This window comes from Oncorhynchus masou, chromosome 26 (assembly GCF_036934945.1).
Source record: "Oncorhynchus masou masou isolate Uvic2021 chromosome 26, UVic_Omas_1.1, whole genome shotgun sequence".
Taxonomy (NCBI): domain Eukaryota; kingdom Metazoa; phylum Chordata; class Actinopteri; order Salmoniformes; family Salmonidae; genus Oncorhynchus; species Oncorhynchus masou.
In genome coordinates this window covers 3,917,751-3,939,517 of record NC_088237.1, presented here as the reverse complement: position 1 = coordinate 3,939,517, position 21,767 = coordinate 3,917,751, and the positions used below count along the sequence as shown (strand labels likewise).

At 41.0% G+C, this 21,767-nt stretch overlaps 1 protein-coding gene across 1 annotated transcript in view; it reads left to right on the top strand.

Annotated features, from left to right (window-relative positions):
- Positions 1–273: 273 nt before the first annotated feature.
- The window catches only part of LOC135514659 (septin-5-like), a 28,664-nt gene continuing 7,170 nt past the window's right edge, over positions 274–21,767 (top strand). The window contains exons 1-9 of the mRNA XM_064938150.1: positions 274–320; positions 1,526–7,016; positions 7,303–7,542; positions 15,701–15,797; positions 15,965–16,051; positions 16,250–16,373; positions 16,566–16,700; positions 16,779–16,896; positions 17,189–17,290. Of these exons, the coding sequence (XP_064794222.1) occupies positions 6,939–7,016; positions 7,303–7,542; positions 15,701–15,797; positions 15,965–16,051; positions 16,250–16,373; positions 16,566–16,700; positions 16,779–16,896; positions 17,189–17,290 (981 nt within the window). The 5' untranslated portion in view covers positions 274–320; positions 1,526–6,938. The remainder of the gene's footprint in view (positions 321–1,525; positions 7,017–7,302; positions 7,543–15,700; positions 15,798–15,964; positions 16,052–16,249; positions 16,374–16,565; positions 16,701–16,778; positions 16,897–17,188; positions 17,291–21,767) is intronic.

Genomic DNA, 21,767 nt, shown 5'->3' with positions numbered 1-21,767 from the left:
TGAGGGAGAAGGGGATACAGGAAATTTGTTTAAAGAGTATATGGAGTAGAACGTCATTAGATATAGTGTCAAATATTTTATATTTTTAAGAGCAACAGGGCTGGCAGGTAAGATTTAGTTTCTGGTCGCACTCTCCAGTACAGTAGGTGGCGGTAATGTACCATAACGTTTGATTCCAACCACCGATAAACCCCACCGAAGAAGTCTAGCGCTGCACCCCCAACGGAGCGTGGCGGTCTGCTCGATTGCTAAAAAAAGTTGCTTCCTGCGGAACGCAAAGCGTTTAATGCATCTGGTGGACATGAGGCGTAACACATGATGTAAGTGCATCTTGGCGCCACTAGCAAGTCGTCGAGCGCGCGGGTTTTATCTATATGTTGGTGCCCGAACGCATTGGGTATATAGCCTATTTTTAAATGTAACGATTTTAACCGTTGAGCCTCGCTATCTAACGACATAAATACAATGTACAACGATGAACAAGGTAAACACAAGTTGTAGACAAAAACGAGACCATAATAAGCCAGCCACATCTATCTACTAAAATTACATTTATTTTTCACCCGTCCCGTTTGCTTGTACAGTATACATTAAATAAGCAATTGGCTGTCTCCAGCTAGCTTGCCTTGTCTTTTGATTGTGGGTTGAAAACAGCTTCGATTCAACGCTACAGTCAGAATGTTACCTAGGTAGCCCCCCTGGTCTCATATATATATATATATATATACATATACTAGACGTAACGTAGGAAATGTAAATCCTGTATGTACAAATTAGTATGATTTCTTAGGTTTGATGTGGTTAACGTTAGCTACATAAGACGGGACGCGAACATCTAGCCGCCCAAATGTTCAAATCTCATCACGGAGAACTTTAGCTAGCTAATGAGCAACTTCGACTACTGTACTTAGTACGTTTTTGCTCCTAACCAAGCCACCTAGCTGATGTTAGCTACATGAAATGAGAATTTGTAACATATCATACTTAAATTCTAATCAAGTTGTATTGGTCACAGCGGATGTTATTGCGTGTGTAGCGAAATGCTTGTGTCCGAGCTCCAACAGTGCAGTAATATCTAACAATACACAAGTAAAAAGGTCATTAAGAAATGTATAATTATTAGGACGAGCAAATGTCGGGGTTGCACTGACTAGAATTCGTAATATATTGTACATCTTTCAAGTTCTTAACAAGTCATACAAATTGTAATTTACGAATTACAATTATACGAAATGGATGATGGATATCCACAAATTAATACATACCATACGAAACGTAACATATCAAACTATATTTGATTTTCTCGGGTTATTTACAATAATATGAAGTCCTCTGAGACCAGGTTGAGGTAGTTCGCAAACAAATCATAATTTACCTGTTTCTCACTTGTCCATGTGTGACTTTGTTGTTCAGAGATAACAGTTGAACATGGGTTATTTAGTCATAACATGGCATTATGCCATTTGAGTTGGTTACAAAGCTAACTTTTTTATTTGCTAAAACCTTAAACATCTTTCCACTCCAGGCACACAGACAGACGAAGGCCTTCCAGGTAGGCTAGTCTAAGATGTCTTATTTGCAGGTGTCTGTGTACATAGCTACATGATGTTAGTTACAGCGTGGTGAGGGTGAATTCAACTCTTAAACTCTTAGCCTGTGACCATGACTCCGTTTCATTACATTTACACGTAAGAGTCATTGGATGAAGTCATTTTCTCTACGGGGGAGTTTCATTAAGAGCCCAAATTCTCGGTCTGAACGTTAATACGCATCGCTTGCGGCACGTTTTGGGAAGCATAAGGACAGTTTTATATATATTTATATATTATATATAATCAAGAAATATTGTAATAATAAAAAACGTTTGATACACACCTTGGGGTTAGTGTTCCCAGACAGCCATATCTCCATGTTACAGAGCGTGTTTACGGAAGACTGAGTGCTAATAGCTATCTAGCATGCTCCAAACACCTGTGTAATGGAAGAAGGCTCCCAAAACGTGTCATTGAAAAATACCGTCGGCGGCAAAAGTGAAATCTGGTTAAAACCGTGTATATGTTGCATTTGTGAAGTTATTTTGATGTCATATGAAAGTAAAGGGCTTTATGTTTCTAGATATCAGATTGAGAATCGATTCCTGTTTAGATGGAGTATATATATGGCTGTTTTGGCTCCCAAAGCCAGTCTACCTCAGTAAATAACATATAAGGGCCCTGGACCTTATGGAGTAACGGTTGGCTCTTTAAGAGTACATCTTGGACTAGCTAGTTGTAGCCAAATGACTTTCTACAAATTCTATCTAGCTAGCAACATTAGCAAAGCTCGCTGCACAGGCACATTGGCTACCTTACAACATGACATACTTTAACATTTCTGGGCATATGATTAAGAATGAGAAACTGGGTGGTTTGAGCCGTGAATGCTAACAGCCATGGAATATCAGACCATATACTATGGGTATGACAAAACATTTATTTTTAATGCTCTAATTATGTTGGTAACCAGTATATAATGGCAATAAGGCACCTCAAGGGTTTGTGAAATATGGCCAATATACCACGGCTAAGTGCTGTGTCCAGGCATTGTGTACAAGAACAACCCTTAGCCGTGGTATATAGGCAATATACCACACCTACTTGGGCCTTAATGCTTAATTAGAAGTACTGACATTTTATCATATAATAGCACATATAGCTTTCCAAGAACTCAACTCAAATTTAGCAGTGGTGGAAAAAGTACTCAATTGTCATACTTGAGTAAAAGTAAAGATACCTTAATAGAAAATGACTCAAGTCACCCAGTAAAATACTACTTGAGTAAAAATATTTGGGTTTTAAATATACTTCCGTATTAAAAGTAAATGGAATTACTTAAGTACATTTTAGCATCAGAAGTAAAAGTATAAATCATATCAAGTTCCTTATATTAAGCAAACCAGAAGGAACAATAAAAAAAATAAAACATTTTTATTGACAGATAGCCAGGGGCACACGCCAACACTGAGACATAATTTCCAAACAGCATTTGTGTTTAGTGAGTCTGTCAGGTCAGAGGCAGTAGGGATGACCAGGGATGTTCTTTTGATAAGTGTGTGAATTGGACAATTTTCCTAGTACAATGTAAAGAGTACTTTTGGGTATCGGAAAATGTGTGGAGTAAAAAGTACATTATTTTCTTTAGGAATGTAGTGAAGGAAAAGTAGAAGTTCCAAAAATATAAATAGTAAAGTACAGATACCCCAAAAACTACTTGAGTCGTACTTTAAAGTATTTTTACTGAAGTCCCTTTACACCACTGAAATTTAGACATTTATGGTCTGCTTACATATATTTTAAAGGGTATTTATGCAGAAAATTTGTATAAAACATATTACATAATTTTAGGTTGACAATAATGCTATTACAACATTTCTGATACACTATATGACCAAAAGTATGTGGACACCTGCTCCTCAAATCTCATTCCAAAATCATGGGCATTAATATGGAGTTTGTCCCCCCTTTGCTGCTATAACAGCCACCACTCTTCTGGGAAGACTTTCCACTAGATGTTGGAACATTGCTTTGGGGATTTGCTTCCATTCAGCCACCAGAGCATTAGTGAGGTCAGGCACTGATGTTGTGAGATTAGGCCTGGCTCGCAGTTGGTGTTCCTTTTCGTCCCAAAGGTATTTGATGGAATTGAGGTCAGAGCTCTCTGCAGATCAGTCAAGTTTTTCCACACTGATCTCGACAAACCATTTCTGTATAGACCTTGCTTTGTGCACAGGGGCATTGTCATGCTTAAACAGGAAAGGGCCCTCCCCAAACTGTTGACACAAAGTTGGAAGCACAGAATCTTGTAGAATGTCATTGTATGCTGTAGAGGTAATATTCCCTTCACTGGAACTAAGGGGCCTAGCCTGAACCATGAAAAACAGCCACAAACCATTATTCCTCCTCCACCAAACTTTACAGCTGGCACTTTGCATTAGGGCAGGTAGCCTTCTCCTGGCATCCGCAAAACCCAGATTTGACTGTCGGATTGTGAAGCGTGATTCTTCACTCCAGAGAATGCTTTTCCACTGCCCCAGAGTCCAATGGCGGCTTTACACCACTCCAACAGAGTCTTGGCATTGCGCATGGTGAACCCAAATTTGTCCACCGGACTGCCAGATGGTGAACTGTGATTCATTTTTACACGCTTCAGCACTCTGCAGTCCCGTTCTGTGAGCTTGTGTGGCCTACCACTTTGCGGCTGAGCCGTTGTTGCTCCTAGACATTTCCACTTCACAATAACAGCACTTTCAGTTGACCGGCGCAGCTCTAGCAGTGCAAAAGCTTGAAGAACTGACTTGTTGGATAGGTGGAATCCTATGACGGTGCCACATTGAAAGTCTCTGAGCTTTTTGTCTATGGAGATTGCATGGCTGTGTGCTCGATTTTAACACCTGTCAGCAACGGGTGTGGCTGAAATGGCAGAATCCACTAATTTGAAGGAGTCTCCAAATACTTTTGTCTATATAGTGTATATCACATGCCTTTAATTTTTCTTGCTGGCTAATATGGCTGTCATTTTCAAACCATCCTGGAACTTTGAGGGGTTTATGACACTACTGTTCAAAAGTTTGGGGTCCTTGTTTTTGAAAGAAAATATATTTTTTTGTCCATTTAAAATAACATAAAATTGATCAGAAATACAGTGTAGACACATTTTTAATGTTGTAAATGACTATTGTAGCTGGAAACGGCAGTTTTTTATGGAATATCAACATAGGCGTACAGAGGCCCGTTATCAGAATCCATCAGTCCTGTGTTCCAACGGCACGTTGTGTTAGCTAATCCAAGTTTATCATTTTACAAGGCTAATTGATCATTAGAAAACCCTTTTGCAATTATGTTAGCACAGATGAAAACTTGTACTAATTAACGAAGCAATAAAACTGGCCGCCTTTAGACTAGTTGAGTATCTGGATCATCAGCATTTGTGAGTTCGATTACAGGCTCGAAATGTCCAGGAACAAAGAACTTTCTTCTGAATCTCGTCAGTCTATTCTCGTTCTGAGAAATGAAGGCTATTCCATGTGAGAAATTGCAAAGAAACTGAAGATCTCATACAGCGCTGTGTACTACAGCTAACTGATCGCTGCAGCTGTACATAGTCCATCTGTAAATTGCCCACCCAATCTATCTACCTCATCCCCATACTGTTTTTATTCTATTTACTTTTCTGCTCTTTTGCACACCAGTATCTCTACTTGCACATCATCATCTGCTAAATTGTAAGTATTCGCTCCTATGGCCTATTATTGCCTACCTCCTCATGCCTTTTGCACACACTGTATATAGACTTTCTTTTTTTCTACTATGTCATTGATTTGTTTATTGTGTTATTGGCTTGTTTATTGTTTAATCCATGTGTAACTGTTTGTGTCACACTGCTTTGCTTTATCTTGGCCAGGTCGCAGTTGTTCTCAACTAGCCTACCTGGTTAAATAAAGGTGAAAAAAAACAACCACTCCCTTCACAGAACAGCGCAAACTTCCCCCAACCCAGAATAGAAAGTCCCCAACTGGCAGCTTCATTAAAGATGACCTGCAAAACACTAGTCTCAATGTCAACAGTGAAGAGGAGACTCCGGGCTGCAAAGAAAAAGCCATATTTCAGACTGGCCAATAAAAATAAAAGCTTAAGATGGGCAAAAGAACACAGACACTGGACAGAGGAAGATTAGAAAAGAGTGTTAGGGACAGACCATTCTAAGTTGGAGGTGTTGGATCTCGAAAAAGAACATTCGTGAGATGCAGAAAAAATGTAAATATGCTGGAGGAGTGCTTGACGTCCCCTGTCAAGCATGGTGGAGGCAATGTGATGGTCTGGGGATGCTTTGGTGATGGTGAAGTGGGTTATTTGTACAGGGTAAAAGGGATCTTGAAGATGGAAGGCTATCACTCCATTTTGCAACGCCCTGTGGACGGCACTTAATTGGAGCCAATTTCCTCCTACAACAGGACAATGACCGAAAGTACAGCTCCAAACTATACGAGAACTATTTAGGGAAGAAGCTGTCAGCTGGTATTCTGTCTATAATGGAGTGGCCAGCTATGCTATATGGAATTTGCTGTGCTACCTGGAACCAGTGCCCCTAGGAAGAAAAAAATCACTCATGGAATAATTGTTGGAATGTCCCGCAGCCACAGTAGTGCAAATATGTGGTAGCACAAAGAAAGGAAAATGGACTGCTTATAAAGTAGCTAGGATTCATAGGCCCAATCTTAAAAATAAAATGTTCTGGTGCTCCTAAACCCTGTATGTTGTTATTGCTGGCAATTCTTATAATTTAAAGGGGCTTGCTGCAGTAGTAACTACATCACTTTTTGGACTTAAAAATGAATGATGTAAACCCATTGATTATTGAAGAATGTCACTTTTAAATGCCCCATGAGCTTAGTTTAACTGTCGTACCACATCAGAAGCCAAAATATAAGCTTATTTTTCCAAGGTTTGTAAACAAGCTAAATGTAAACAAACACTATATAGCCTCAAAACATGGTTCAAACTGTCATTTTGATATCATGGATGCATCCATCTATGAATTTGAGTGTGGTTATGTTTCTCCAGCCGCATCCCTCAACCTTTTACAGAAACAGTGGTGCGGATAAATGCTTTATTGTTTCAACTGCAGATTGCCACGTTAATACCTCAAATATTTTTCATTGTGCTCCTTCATCTTTTTACTAAGAGCACATTTGCTCCTTGTAAAAAATGTCACTGTAGAGCCCTGCATAATCAATAGAAATGTAACTTATTGCTGTCTGTCAGATACTCACAAATATTGGCTGCAATGTAGGTATTTTGATGTTATGTTCAGCAGGTATAGACTAGCCTATAATATAACAGTAAGATTCTGCCCTTTGGTGTTGAAATTGTGCTGACATCATCCTGGTCCCCTCTCGCTTTATGATCCTGAATGTATGTGTGTGTGTGTCTCTCTCTCTCTCCTCTGCCACCATACCTGCACTGCCTTCAGATGGAGAGGTATGTAGGATGCACAGAAAGCAGTTAAAAGAGTATCTCCAAAAATAGTGTTGCTATCACTGTGCCATGCCAATGATCATGAAGTGTCATCAGATTGTTTTCTCCATATGTAAGCTACTGTAAACCCTACACTCAGACATACAGTAGCACAAAGCACACCTTTTTAATAAGGATCTATCTCCCTCCCTCTCCTCTCCCCCTCTCTACTTCTTCCTCTACAACCCTCCCTCCCTCTCCTCTCACATTCGTTCTCATCTCCCTCCTGTCTGTCCTCTGTTCGGTCTAGTTCTCCAGCCTGGCTAAAGATGAATTGGGGAACTTAAATCTGGAGAGTTTCATCAGGGAGTTTCCCCAGAACAGATACAACTGTTCCTCTCATCAGGGCACAGGATTGATCCCAGGAAACTTCTGTTACTCCTCCCCTCTCCCGGAACACCACTACCTGGCCACACCCACCAGCTGGACCTCTGACCGCCCCCTACGACCCAAGAGTCCCTGGGGCTGCCTAGACCCCTACACCTCTGAGGTAATTTAGCTACGGCCTAAAGCCGAATTTATTCCTTAAGGAAGTAAACGCAGAAAGACCCAATTGGCTTCACAAAATTGCGACCCTGTGTAGTTTTGTCGAGCTACAAATTGCGGGGTTGCACGTCTACATATTTTTGCTACGCAAGTATGCAGAACAGCCATTTTGTGTAGTTGTGTTATTGCGTTGCGTACTTGTGTAAGTTCACAATTAGGCTTTAGGCACAGCGTAGGGTTGCACATTTTGGGGAATATTCAGAGGTGGAAACTTTTCGTGGGAATTAACGGGAATACAGTTGAAGTCAGAAGTTTACATACACTTAGGTTGGAGTCATTAAAACTAATTTTTCAACCACTCCACAAATTTCTTGTTAACAAACTATAGTTTTGGCAAGTCGGTTAGGATATCTACTTCGTGCATGACACAAGTAATTTTTCCAACAATTGTTTACAGACAGATTATTTCACTTATAATTCACTGTATCACAATTCCAGTGGGTCAGAAGTTTACATACTGAGTTGACTGTGCCTTTAACAGCTTGGAAAAATCCATAAAATTATGTCATGGCCTTAGAAGCTTCTAATAGGCTAATTGACATCATTTGAGTCAACTGGAGGTGTACCTGTGGATGTATTTCAAGGCAGCTTCATTGTGGTGCTCTTATTCTTCTCAGTTTGCTTGGTGAGGTAGATTGCTGCTATAACTTGAACCACATACAGTGGGGCAAAAAAGTATTTAGTCAGCCACCAATTGTGTAAGTTCTCCCACTTAAAAAGATGAGGCCTGTAATTTTCATCATAGGTACACTTCAACTATGACAGACAAAATGAGAAGAAAACAAATCCAGAAAATCGCATTGTAGGATTTTTAATGAATTTATTTGAAATTATGGTGGAAAATAAGCATTTGGTCACCTACAAACAAGCAAGATTTCTGGCTCTCACAGACCTGTAACTTCTTCTTTAAGAGGCTCCTCTGTCCTCCACTCGTTACCTGTGTTAATGGCACCAGTTTGAACTTGTTATCAGTATAAAAGACACCTGTCCACAACCTCAAACAGTCACACTCCAAACTCCACTATGGCCAAGACCAAAGAGCTGTCAAAGGACACCAGAAACAAAATTGTAGACCTGCACCAGGCTGGGAAGTCTGAATCTGCAATAGTAAGCAGCTTGGTTTGAAGAAATCAACTGTGGGAGCAATTATTACGAAATGGAAGACATACAAGACCACTGATAATCCCCCTCGATCTGATCTCACCACGTGGAGTCAAAATGATCACAAGAACGGTGAGCAAAAATCCCAGAACCACACGGGGGGACCTAGTGAATGACCTGCAGAGAGCTGGGACCAAAATAACAAAGCCTACCATCAGTAACACACTACGCCACCAGGGACTCAAATCCTGCAGTGCCAGACATGTCCCCCTGCTTAAGCCAGTACATGTCCTGGCTCATCTGAAGTTTGCTAGAGAGCATTTGGATGATCCAGAAGAAGATTGGGAGAATGTCAGATGAAACCAAAATATAACTTTTTGGTAAAAACTCAACTCGTCGTGTTTGGAGGACAAAGAATGCTGAGTTGCATGGACTGATCCGTGGAAAGGAAAGAATGAATGGGGCCATGTATCGTAAGATTCTGAGTAAAAACCTCCTTCCATCAGCAAGGGCATTGAAGATGAAACCTGGCTGGGTCTTACAGCATGACAATGATCCCAAACACACTGCCCGGGCAACAAAGGAGTGGCTTCGTAAGAAGCATTTCAAGGTCCTGGAGTGGCCGAGCCAGTCTCCAGATCTCAAGCCCATTTAAAATCTTTGGAGGGAGTTGAAAGTTCGTGTTGCCCAGCAACAGCCCCTAAACATCACTGCTCTAGAGGAGATCTGCATGGAGGAATGGGCCAAAATACCAGCAACAGTGTGTGAAAACCTTGTGAAGACTTACAGAAAACGTTTGACCTCTGTCATTGCCAACAAAGGCTATATAACAAAGTATTGAGATACACTTTTGTTATTGACCAAATACTTATTTTCCACCATAATGTGCTAATAAATCAATTAAAAATCCTACAATGTGATTTTCTGGATTTTTTTCTTCTCATTTTGTCTGTCATAGTTGAAGTACCTATGATGAAAATTACAGGCCTCTCTCATCTTTTTAAGTGGGAGAACTTGCACAATTGGTGGCTAACTAAATACTTTTTTGCCCCACAGTACCTAACCATTTCCTTGGCTCTCTTGTAGAGTGTGTCCATTGTTTTCAGTGCCATTATGTCCTTGAGGAGCAGATTCAATGCATGAGCAGTACAGCCAATGGGTGTGATGTGAGGGTAGGACTACTTCACTTTAGACCAAGCAGCCTTCATGTTTGCAGCATTGTCTCTCACCAGTGCAAATACCTTCTGTGGTCCAAGGTCATAGATGACTGCCTTCAGCTCATCGGCAATGTAGAGACGGATGTGTCTGTTGTCCCTTGTTTCTCCTTTTGTAGAATACTGGTTCAGGGGTGGAGATGGAGTTAATTATTCCTTGCCCACGAACATTTGACCACCCATCAGAGATGATTGCAATACAGTCTTCTTTCTCAATGATTTGCTTTACCTTCACTTGAACACTGTTGAACTCTGTATCCAGCAAAATAGTAGATAAAGCATGTCTGGTTGGAGGGGTGTATGTTGGGCAAGGAACATTCAGAAATCTCTTCCAATACACACTGCCTGTGAACATCAGAGGTGAACCAGTTGCATACACAGCTCGAGCAAGACATTCATCAGCATTTGTCTGACGAAGTTCCTCCATTGAGTCAGAAAAACTTCAGATTCCCCGAGGACCATGAGCTGTTGCTATCGATAAGGTGTCTGGTTCTTCATTTTCACCACAAATAGAAGTACAGGGACTTTTGTCAGAGGTTGCTTGTTGTGAGCTGAGGGAACTTTATGCACTTGGCCAGATGATTCTGCATCTTTGTTGCATTCTTCACATATGATTTGGCACAGTATTTGCGAATGTACACAGCTTTTCCTTCTACATTAGCTGCAGTGATATGTCTCCACACATCAGATGGTGCCTGTGGCATTTTCCTGTAAAGATTAGAAAAAAAATGAGTAAAACGAAATCCCAAATACAATTCCATGTACAGATAAAGTTAAACAGTTAAATTAAATAACTCATTTGTAAGATAAATGTTTTAAAATGAAACATGTTTGGAAACAGGTGAATCAACCCCCCCCCCCCCCAGTTAGCAGGCTCAAGCAAGCTAAAACCCACATGGTAGCAAAAACTAACTAGCAGAAATTGCTTACAAGTTAGAAATGATTTAAACACACTTTGCTGTAGGCTACTATTTACTACTTAGCAAAAAAAGCATGTATGTCATATATATACTCACCTCACCCGGTATTGTAATCAAAACGTACCGGAAAGCATGTGGTCCTTGGCTCAGACAGTGTAGTAGTGTGAGCTCAATAGCATCTCATTTGTGTTCAAGATATTGAGAATCAGCTGTAATTGTGATGGAAGAATGCACTGTGCCTGCAGAGGGTGGCAATTCCATTGAATTGGGGATAGTTTAACCAAAATATGCCACAAGACTTAGAATTGCCTTGCGTATCCCACAAAAAAAGGTTTACTGTTATAAGCTTTTAAAAATAAATTTAAGCGTCCCACCTGGCCAACAGTCGGTGAAATTGCAGAGCACCAAATTCAAAATACAGAAATAGTCATAATAAACTTTCATAAAAATACAAGTGTTATACATCGGCTTAAATATTAACTTCTTGTTAATCCAGCCGCTTTGTCAGATTTCAAAAAGGCTTTATATGCGAAAGCATACCATGCAATTATCTGAGGACGGCGCCCCGCTTACAAAAGCATACAAACATTTTACAACCAAGTAAAGGAATTACAAAAGTCAGAAATGGCGATAAAATTAATCACTTACCTTTGAAGATCATCTTCTGGTGCAGTCACAAGAGTCCCAGCTACACAAATGTTTTTGTTCAATAAAGACCCTCTTTATATCCAAAAAACTCAGTTTTTTTGGCGCGTTTTGTTCAGTAATCCACTGGCTCAAAGGCGATCAAAACATGCAGACGGAATACATCCTAATTGTACCGGTAAAGTTCGTTGATACATGTCAAACGATATTTATAATTATTCCTCAGATTGTCTATTTTCTAAATAATCGATAATATTTCAACCGGACAATAGCGTATTCATTAGAAAGGAAATACAACGAAGGTCACGCACACAAACCAGCTCTACTTGATTCTACATTCCACATAAAAAATGGTCTCATTCTTCTTAATTTTTCAGAAATCAAGTCTGAAACAATGTCTAAAGACTGTTGACATCTATTGGAAGCCATAGGAACTGCAATCTAGGTCCTAACCATTTAGATATTCTATAGGCATTCAATTGAAAACTACCCACATCAAAAAATCCCACTGGATGGATGCATTTTCCTCAGGTTTTCGCCTGCCATACCAGTTCTGTTATACTCACAGACATTATTTTAACAGTTTTAGAAACTTTAGTGTTTCCTATCCAATACTACCATGCATATGCATATCCTAGCTTCTGGGCCTGAGTAACAGGCAGTTTACTTTGGGCACGTTTGTCATCAAAACTCCAAAATACTGCCCCCTACCCAGGAAAGGTTAAGCAAAATTCCCCAAATTCCCGGGCTTAACTTCCCATGGAAAATTTCCAGGAAATTTCCCAACCTTTTGCAACCCTATGCACAGGGAGAGAACAGTGGTATTAAGAGCCCACATTGGCTCCTGTGCTGAGTTGTTAATGGAGTTAGATTTTGCTGTTGAAAATCCAAAACGTAGATTTCAAGTGTCAAAGGTGAAACGGGATATATGGTCTGAAAACAGGCAGCTTTCAGGGCTTTCTCATGATGCCATCATAACTATTTACAATGCCTCTGTTGATTGAGCTACATATTATAAACTCAGCAAAAAAAGAAACGTCCTCTCACTGTCAACTGCATTTAGTTTCAGCAAACTTACAAACATGTGTAAATATTTGTATGAACATACGATTCAATAACTGAGACATAAACTGAACAAGTTCCACAGACATGTGACTAACAGATTTTGATTAATGTGTCCCTGAACAAAGGGGGGTTCAAAATCAAAAATATCTGTTGTGACCACCAGCTGCATTAAGTACTGCAGTCCATCTCCTCCTCATGGACTGTACCAGATTTGCCAGTTCTTGCTGTGAGATGTTACACCACTCTTATACCAAGGCACCTGCAAGTTCCCAGACATTTCTGTGGGAAATGGCCCTAGCCCTAGCCCTCACCCTCCGATCCAACAGGTCCCAGACTTGCTCAATGTGATTGAGATCCGGGCTCTTTGCTGGCCATGGCAGAACACTGACATGCCTGTCTTACAGGAAATCACGCACGAACGAGCAGTATGGCTGGTGGCATTGTCATGCTGGAGGGTCATGTCAGGATGAGCCTGCAGGAAGGGTACCACATGAGGGAGGAGGATGTCTTCCCTGGAATGCACAGTTTTGAGATTGCCTGCAATGACAACAAGCTCAGTCTGATGATGCTGTGACACACTGCCCCAGACCATGACGGACCCTCCACCTCCAAATCGATCCCGCTTCAGAGTCCAGACCTCGGTGTAATGCTCATTCCTTCGACGATAAATGCGAAATCGACCATCACCCATGGTGAGACAAAGCTGCGACTCGTCAGTGAAGAGCACTTTTTGCCAGTCCTGTCTGGTCCAGCGATTGTGGGTTTGTGCCCATAGGCGACGTTGCTTGTTGCCTGTGATGTCTGGTGAGGACCTGCCTTACAACAGGCCTACAAGCCCTCAGTCCAGCCTCTCTCAGCCTTTTGCAGTCTGAGTACTGATGGAGGGATTGTGCATTCCTGGTGTTACTCGGGTAGTTGTTATTGCCGTCCTGTTCCTGTCCCGCAGGTGTGATGTTCAGATGTACCGATCCTGTGCAGGTGTTACACGTGGTCTGTCCTTGCAAGGACGATCAGCTGTCTGTCCTATCTCCCTGTAGCGCTGTCTTAGGCGTATCGCAGTATGGACATTGCAGTCCTCATGCCTCCTTGCAGCCTGCCTATTGCACGTTCACCCAGATGAGCAGGGACTCTGGGCATCTTTCTTTTGTTTTCCAGACTCAGTAGAAAGACTTCTTTAGTGTCCTAAGTTTTCATAACTATGACCTTAACCTATTTGGTACCAGTGGGACGGTAGCGTCCCACCTCGACAACAGCCAGTGAAATTGCAGGGCGCCAAATTCAAAACAGAAATCCCATAATTAAAATTCCTCAAACATACAAGTATTATACACCATTTTAAAGATACATTTCTTGTTAATTCAACAACAGTGTCCAATTTCAGAAAGGCTGTTCTGCGAAAGCACACCATGCTATTATGTTAGGTCAGCGCCTAGTCACAGAAAACCATACAGCCATTTTCCAGCCAAGGAGAGGGCTCACAATGTCAGAAATAGCGACTAAATTAATCACTTACCTTTGATCTTCATCAGATGGCACTCTCAGGACTCCATATTAGACGACAAATGTGTGTTTTGTTTGATAAAGTTAATCTTTATGTCCAAAAACATCATTTGAAATTGGTGCGTTATGTTCAGAAATGCATTGTCTCCAACAAACATCTGGTGAAAGGGCAGAGAGCCACATCAAATTACAGAAATACTCATTATAAATGTTGATGAAAATACTGTTATACTGTTATATACTTCTCCTTAATTCAACCGCTGTGTTAGATTTCAAAAAAACTTTATGGAAAAAGCAAACCATGCAATAATCTGAGTACAGCTTTCAGACAACAAAGCAGCCAAAAAGATATCCGCCATATTGGGCAGTCAACATTAGTCATAAATAGCATTATAAATATTCACTTACCTTTGATGATCTTCATCAGAATGCACACCCAGGAATCGCAGTTCCACAATAAATGTTTGTTTTGTTCGATAATGTCCATCATTTATGTCCAAATAGCTTCTTTTGTTAGGGCGTTTGGTAAACAAATCCAAAAGCGCGTTCAGGTCCCGCCGAACGTCGGACGAAAAGTTCAAAAAGTTCCGTTACAGCCCGTAGAAACTTGTCAAACTAAGTATGGAATCAATCTTTAGGATGTTTTTAACATAAATCATCAATAAGGTTCCAACCGGAGAATTCCATTGTCTGTCGAAAAGCAATGGAATGAGAGCTAACTCTCTCCTGACCGCACCTCAGAGCCTGTGGCACTCTGCCAGACACCTGGCTCAAACAGCCTTTATGAGCCCCCACTTCACAGTAGACTCCTCAAACAAAGTTCTAAAGACTGTTGACATCTAGTGGAAGCCTTAGGAAGTGCAACATAACCAATATCCCACTGTATCTACAATAGGGGCTCAGTAAAAAAAAAAAAAAAAAAAAAAACTACAGCCTCAGATTTTTCTCAGGTTTTTGCCAACCATATGAGTTCTGTTATACTCACAGGCATCATTCAAACCGTTTTAGAAACTTCAGAGTTTTCTATCCAATACTACTAATAATATGCATATATTAACATCTGGGACAAAGTAGCAGGCAGTTTACTCTGGGCACCTTATTCATCCAAGCTACTCAGTACTGCCCCCCTGTCACCAAGAAGTTAATGCAACCGCTGTGTCGGATTTCAAAAAGGCTTTACGGCAAAAGCACACCATGTTAGGTCAGCGCCTAGCCACAGAGAATCATACAGCCATTTTCCAACCAAGGAGAGGTGTCACAAAAGTCAGAAATAGCGTTAAAATTAATCACTTACCTTTGATGGTACTCATCTGATGGCACTCCCAGGTCTCCATGTTAGACAATAAATGTTAGTTTTGTTCGATAAAGTTCATCTTTATGTCCAAATACCTCCTTTTTGTTCGCGCGTTCAGCCCAGTAATCCAAATTCATGAGGCGCGGGCACTAAGTCCAGACAAAAAGTCAAAAAAGTTCCATTACAGTTTGTAGAAACATGTCAAACGATGTATAGAATCAATCTTGAGGATGTTTTTATCATAAATCTTTATTTTATGTAAGCAGTGAGTACAGTATATTCTCTTTTATGCAAGTAGTGAGTTACAGTATAATCTGTTTGTCTTTGCTTTATGTTGGTTTGTCATGTGGTCAACCCCTGCAGGACCAGGACAGGGAGTATGTAGGCTTTGCTACTCTGCCCAACCAGGTACACAGGAAGTCAGTAAAGAAGGGATTTGAGTTCACTCTGATGGTGGTAGGTGAGGACAGGGGAAGGGCTGTCAGGGAGTTGTAGTTTGTTCACTTTCATGACAATGTTTCCACTGCTAAATTATATGATCAGGGTCTGAGGCTAAGCAGGATCTCTTGCGCTTTATCGCCCTCATTCTCTTCATCATTCTCTCTCTCCCTCCCTCTATTTCTCTAGGAGAGTCTGGTCTGGGTAAATCTACACTAGTCAACAGTCTGTTCCTTACAGACCTCTACAAGGACAGGAAGGTGCTGAATGCAGAGGGTGAGAGTGTGATTTCTCAATGAGTCTATTACTGTTGATATTGTACTTCTGCAACATCAAGTTGTATCCTGTGGAGTGGTTTTTCTCTACTGTACCTCCCCAACCCTGATCTACAAGATAGATTTTATACAACCTCTGATCTTCTGTGTACACGTGTGTTTTTGTTTGTGTGTGTGTGTGCATCTGTGTGTTGTCCAGAGAGGCTGGCTCAGACTGTGGGCATCACTAAGAACACAGTGTGCATCGAGGAGAAGGGAGTGAAGCTCAAACTAAACATAGTGGACACACAAGGCTATGGAGATGCCATCAATAATACAGACAGGTATATAGGTATTCACCGGTACATGTAGGTTCATAAAGACGCTAAATAGTAATAAGCTTAGCCTAGTCTCAAAATGACATGGTGTGCTCATGAAAAAGTCCTCCCCAGAGCCATTGTGTGCGCTTGTGAGTGTGTGTGTCATGGGAGCTGTGCTTACACACACTTCTGTCCTGTGTGCGTGTGCTGCTGTAGCTATAAGTGTGTTTCAGACTACATTGACCATCAGTTTGAGCAGTACCGCAGGGATGAAATCGGCCTGAACAGAAAGAACATCCAGGATAACAGAGTCCACTGCTGTCTCTACTTCATCTCTCCCTTCGGACATGGGTACCAGACTACACACAAACTCATACTACACACTCAACCTATGCAAACGTTACACACTGTGTGTCTGTGTGTCGTCAGTCTGCGGCCATTGGATGTAGAGTGTATGAGGGCTCTGCAGGACAAGGTCAACATCATCCCTGTTGTGGCCAAATCTGATGGTCTCACTTATGATGAGGTTAAGAAGAAGAAGAGCAGGGTAAATAAGATAGTTTTCCAGACCCTAGTTTGTGACATGTCTCAAGCTATCACCTTTCCAACCAGTTGTTTATTTCACCGTGCAGATATTTTACCTTCATTACACATTTTCACTCTAAAATAGAAGCCATAACTCCCCCCTCTCCCCCTCACTCCCCCTCTCTCTCACTTCCCCTTTCCTGCATTCTATATCTCCCCTTCCCCCTATCCCACTCCCCTATCCCTTGTATTCTCCCTCCCTTTTTCTCTACTTCACTCTCCCCCTCCCTCCCCCATCTCCCTCCCCTATACAGATCCTAAGTGAGATAGATAAGTACAGGTTAAAGATCTACCAGTTCCCAGACTGTGACTCTGATGAGGACGAGGAGTTCAGGAGGCAGGACATGGAGCTCAAGGTGAAAACGGACAGACAGACAGATGATGATGACAATAACAGCTTTGTCAGCAAAATGTTGGTAAAAACCATTTGAATACAATCACATTTTGACAGCACACCCTTTGATTTGAACAAAACCTTCCATACATATTTGCCCATTGTAGAAGTCCTCAGAAAGGGACTTTTTGGACCTGTATGCCAAAACATTCAATAGATAAAGGTGCTCAAAGTTTACCTATTTAGTATCCCCCACCGTACAATGAGACATCCATGTCTTCATCACTGGAAAATATAAATGGTTGAGATTTATATAATTTAAAAGCCTCCAAACAGTGTTGTCAAACTGTTTTATAATTTCTTTAAAATATATATATTTTTTTTACTTTTAATGTCAATTATTAATAAAAAAAATCTAATCTCTGATTTCTTTCAAATTCAAATATCAAATTTTATTGGTTGCATACACATATTTAGCAATGGTATTGCGGGTGTCATGAAATGCTTGTGTCCCTAGCTCCAACACTGCAGTAATATCTAACAATACACACATCTAAAAAGTAAAATAATGTAATTAAGAAATATTAGGACAAGCAATGTCAGAGTTGTATTTGTGTGTGTGTGTATATATATTGTTAGGTTCTGAACAAACCAAGTAAAATCTCAGACGTCTAGAAAAAGCTACAACTGTGTTAATTCAACCCACTGGGTGCTTCTGCTGGGAACACAACATACAAGTAACAAAATAACATATTTATACCGTCTGACTAGGCAGTCACCTCCTTTTATGTGTAAGATAAACAATTCTCAGTCTGTTCCTCTAACTTGTATTGTCATGGCCAGTCTAAATCTAGGCGTGGAAGTGTGTGAATATGGGATAGGACTGTAGTCAGATGGTCTTCAGGGTGGACCCCTATGGCCCCCCTCCCAGCAGTGTCTTCTCTCTTTAACTGTTGACTTATCTTGAGTTGAGTTCCACATCCCTCATTGTCCTAGTTCCACAGCAGCTTGCCTGCCTTATCAGGAACTGAAACCAGACTGCTACCCTTTGCCTCCTTCCTTTAGAAATATTAATATTCAGCAATAACATGTTTGAAGAGAATATGAACTTTCTGCACTTCCCCCTGACTCACTCAGTAACTTTCTATACACAAAGTTCTTATTTACCCTTCATTGACCTCCAACATATACAGTACCAGTCAAAAGTTTTGACACACCTACTCATTCAAGGGTTTTTATTTTTATTATTTTCTACATTTGTAGAATAATAGTGAAGACCATCAACTATGAAATAACACATATGGAATCATGTAGTAACCAAAAAAGTGTTTAACAAAACCAAAATATATTTGAGATTCTTCAAAGTTGCCACCCTTTACCTTGATGATAGCAAAGAAACCACTACTAAAGAATACCAATAAGAAGAAGAGACTTGCTTGGGCCAAGAAACACGAGCAATGGACATTAGACCGGTGGACATCTTTCCTTTGGTTTGATGGTTCCAACCGCTGTGTCTTTGTGAGATGCAAAGTTGTGAAGAAGTACAGATCAGGGTTGGTTTGTAAAATATCAAACTTTGAACATACCACATAGCACCATTAAATCCACTATTAAAAAATGGAAAGAATATGGCACCACAACAAACCGGCCAAGAGAGGGCCGCCCACCAAACCTCACGGCCCAGTGAAGAAGGGCATTAATCAGAGAGGCAACAAAGATAACCCTGAATTAGCTGCAATGCTCCACAGCGGAGATTGGAGTATCTGTCCATAGGACCACTTTAAGCTGTACTCTCCACAGAACTGGGCTTTACGGAAGAGTGGCCATAAAAAAGCCATTGCTTCAAGACAAAAATAAGCAAACACGTTGGGTGTTTGCCAACAGGCATGTGGGAGACTCCCCAAACATATGGAAGAAGGTACTCCGGTCAGATGAGACTAAAATTGAGCTTTTTGGCCATCAAGGAAAACGCTATGTCTGGCACAAACCCAACACCTCTCATCACCCCTAGAACAACATCCCCACAGTGAAGTATGGTGGTGGCAGCATCATGCTGCGGGGATGTTTTTCACCGGCAGGGACTGGAAACTGGTCAATTGAAGGAATGATGGATGGAGCTAAATACAGGGAAATTCTTGAGGGAAATCTGTTTGTCTTCCAGAGGTTTGAGACTGGGACTTAGCATACTGCTAAAGCAACACTTGAGTGGTTTAAGGAAAAATAAATAGTTATTGTGAAACAAACAAGAAATAAGACAAACTGAAAACTTGAGCATGCATAACTATTTACCCCCCAAAGTCATTACTTTGTGGAGAGCCACCTTTTGTAGTAATTACAGCTGCAAGTCTCTTTCTTGGGGTATGTCTCTATAAGCTTGGCACATCTAGCCACTGGGATTTTTGCCCATTCTTCATGGCAAAACTGCCCCAGCTCCTTTAAATTGGATGGGTTCCGCTGGTGCACAGAAATCTTTAAGTCATACCACAGATTCTCAATTGGATTGAGGTCTGGGCTTTGACTAGGCCATTCCAAGAGATTTAAATGTTTCCCCCTCTTCAAAGTGGTAGGCATGTTGTGTAATTCAAATGATACAAACCCCCCCCCCCCAAAAAAAAAATATTTTAATTCCAGGTTGTAAGGCATCAAAATAGGAAAAATTCCAAAGAGGTGAATCATTTCATAAGCCACTGTAGGTTGACAAATGTGGCTCAATTCAGTTGTTTCAGAGTCCCGCAATAAGAGCTACGATGCTAATGTCCTCTGGGTGTCACGGGGTAGACTGATACCCCATGTAATTTATTCACAATCCATAGGTAAGGCTGTCAGTGAAATAAGTATGCTCCCAATACAATTCTAAAGTATAATACATCCAGTGGGATTTCAATAATTGATTTTTATATAACATTCCAACCTTGTTTAGCATGATCTATTCAATTATGGCATAATTCTACTATTTGTATTAATTTGCATCACTGTCAGTGACATACGTTTATTTTGAAGGCTAACCGCAAAGTCCACTATTGTGGCTAATCCTTATTGTGGCTAGCTTCACATAGATGGGTCTGACCATTAGTCAAATAAGAACTGTCTTATAAATTAGGGTTATTTTAGATTATGATTTGCTGGGTCATCGGTTAGTCGGGCAAATTGAGGTAATATGTACATGTAGGCATAGTTAAAGGGACTATGTATAGATGAAAAACAGAGTAGCAACAGCATAAAAGAGGAGTTGGTGGGGGGAACAATGCAAATTGTCCGGGTAGCCATTTGATTACCTGTTCAGGAGTCTTATGGCTCTTGGGGATAAAAGCTTTTGAGAAGCCTTTTTGTCCCAGACTTGGCACTCTGGTACCGCTTGCCATGCGGTAGTAGAGAGAACAGTTTGTGGCTGGGGTCTTTGACAATTTTTAGGGCCTTCCTCTGACACCACCTGGTGTAGGGGTCCTGGATGGCAGGAAGCTTAGCCCCAGTGATGTACTGGGCCGTACGCATTACCCTCTGTAGTGCCTTGCGGTCGGAGGCAGAGCAGTTGCCATACCAGGTGGTGATGCTCCCGATGTTGCAGCTGTAGAACCTTTTGAGGACCCATGCCAAATCTTTTCAGTCTCCTGAGGGGGGAATAGGTTTGGTCGTGCCCTCTTCACGACTGTCTTGGTGTGTTTGGACCATTCTAGTTTGTTGGCAATGTGGACACCAAGGAACTTGAAGCTCTCAACTGCTCTACTACAGCCCCGTCGATGAGAATGGGGGCGTGCTCACTTCGAGTCAGATGCGAATGTATTTCAATTATATCCAAGCTTTCGGTCAATCGACCTTCATCAGAGCATAACTCCACAAACAAAAGTGGGCCAGGTAAGGCCAGAGGTAATTGCAGACACCTGTAGTAATCTAAAGTATCCACAAGGTGTCATTACAGGATAGAACAGAACATGGATTTATACTAGAACAAAAACACATCTACACTGGGAATGTGGTGTTAGTATAAGGAACACATACTCAAAGAGAGCAAAAGAAAAGAAGGAAAACATTCAGCGCTATATACAAAAGTATGTGGACACCTTCAAATATAGAACCAGGAGAAATCTAGAAAATAACTAAATAAAGGTAACCTGTCGAGGAACAATTGGGCCACTTGGGCCGTCATGAATACAGGAGAGAAGGTGTGTGTAAGTGTAAGATGATGACAATAGGAATTATAACTTGACCGTCGTGTAAGTATCTTCAAAAGAGTTCTCTCTGGCAGAGTTTACTGTCGTCGTTGTCTCATATTGGTGACACTTCCACCTTCTCAATGCCCTTTAAGTGTAGAGAAGACACTACAAAGTGACAAGCAACGGTCATTTTCATCCTGGTGTCTTTATTTTTTTTATTTTTTCACCTTTATTTAACCAGGTAGGCTAGTTGAGAACAAGTTCTTATTTACAACTGCGACCTGGCCAAGATAAAGCATAGCAGTGTGAACAGACAGCAACACAGAGTTACACATGGAGTAAACAATA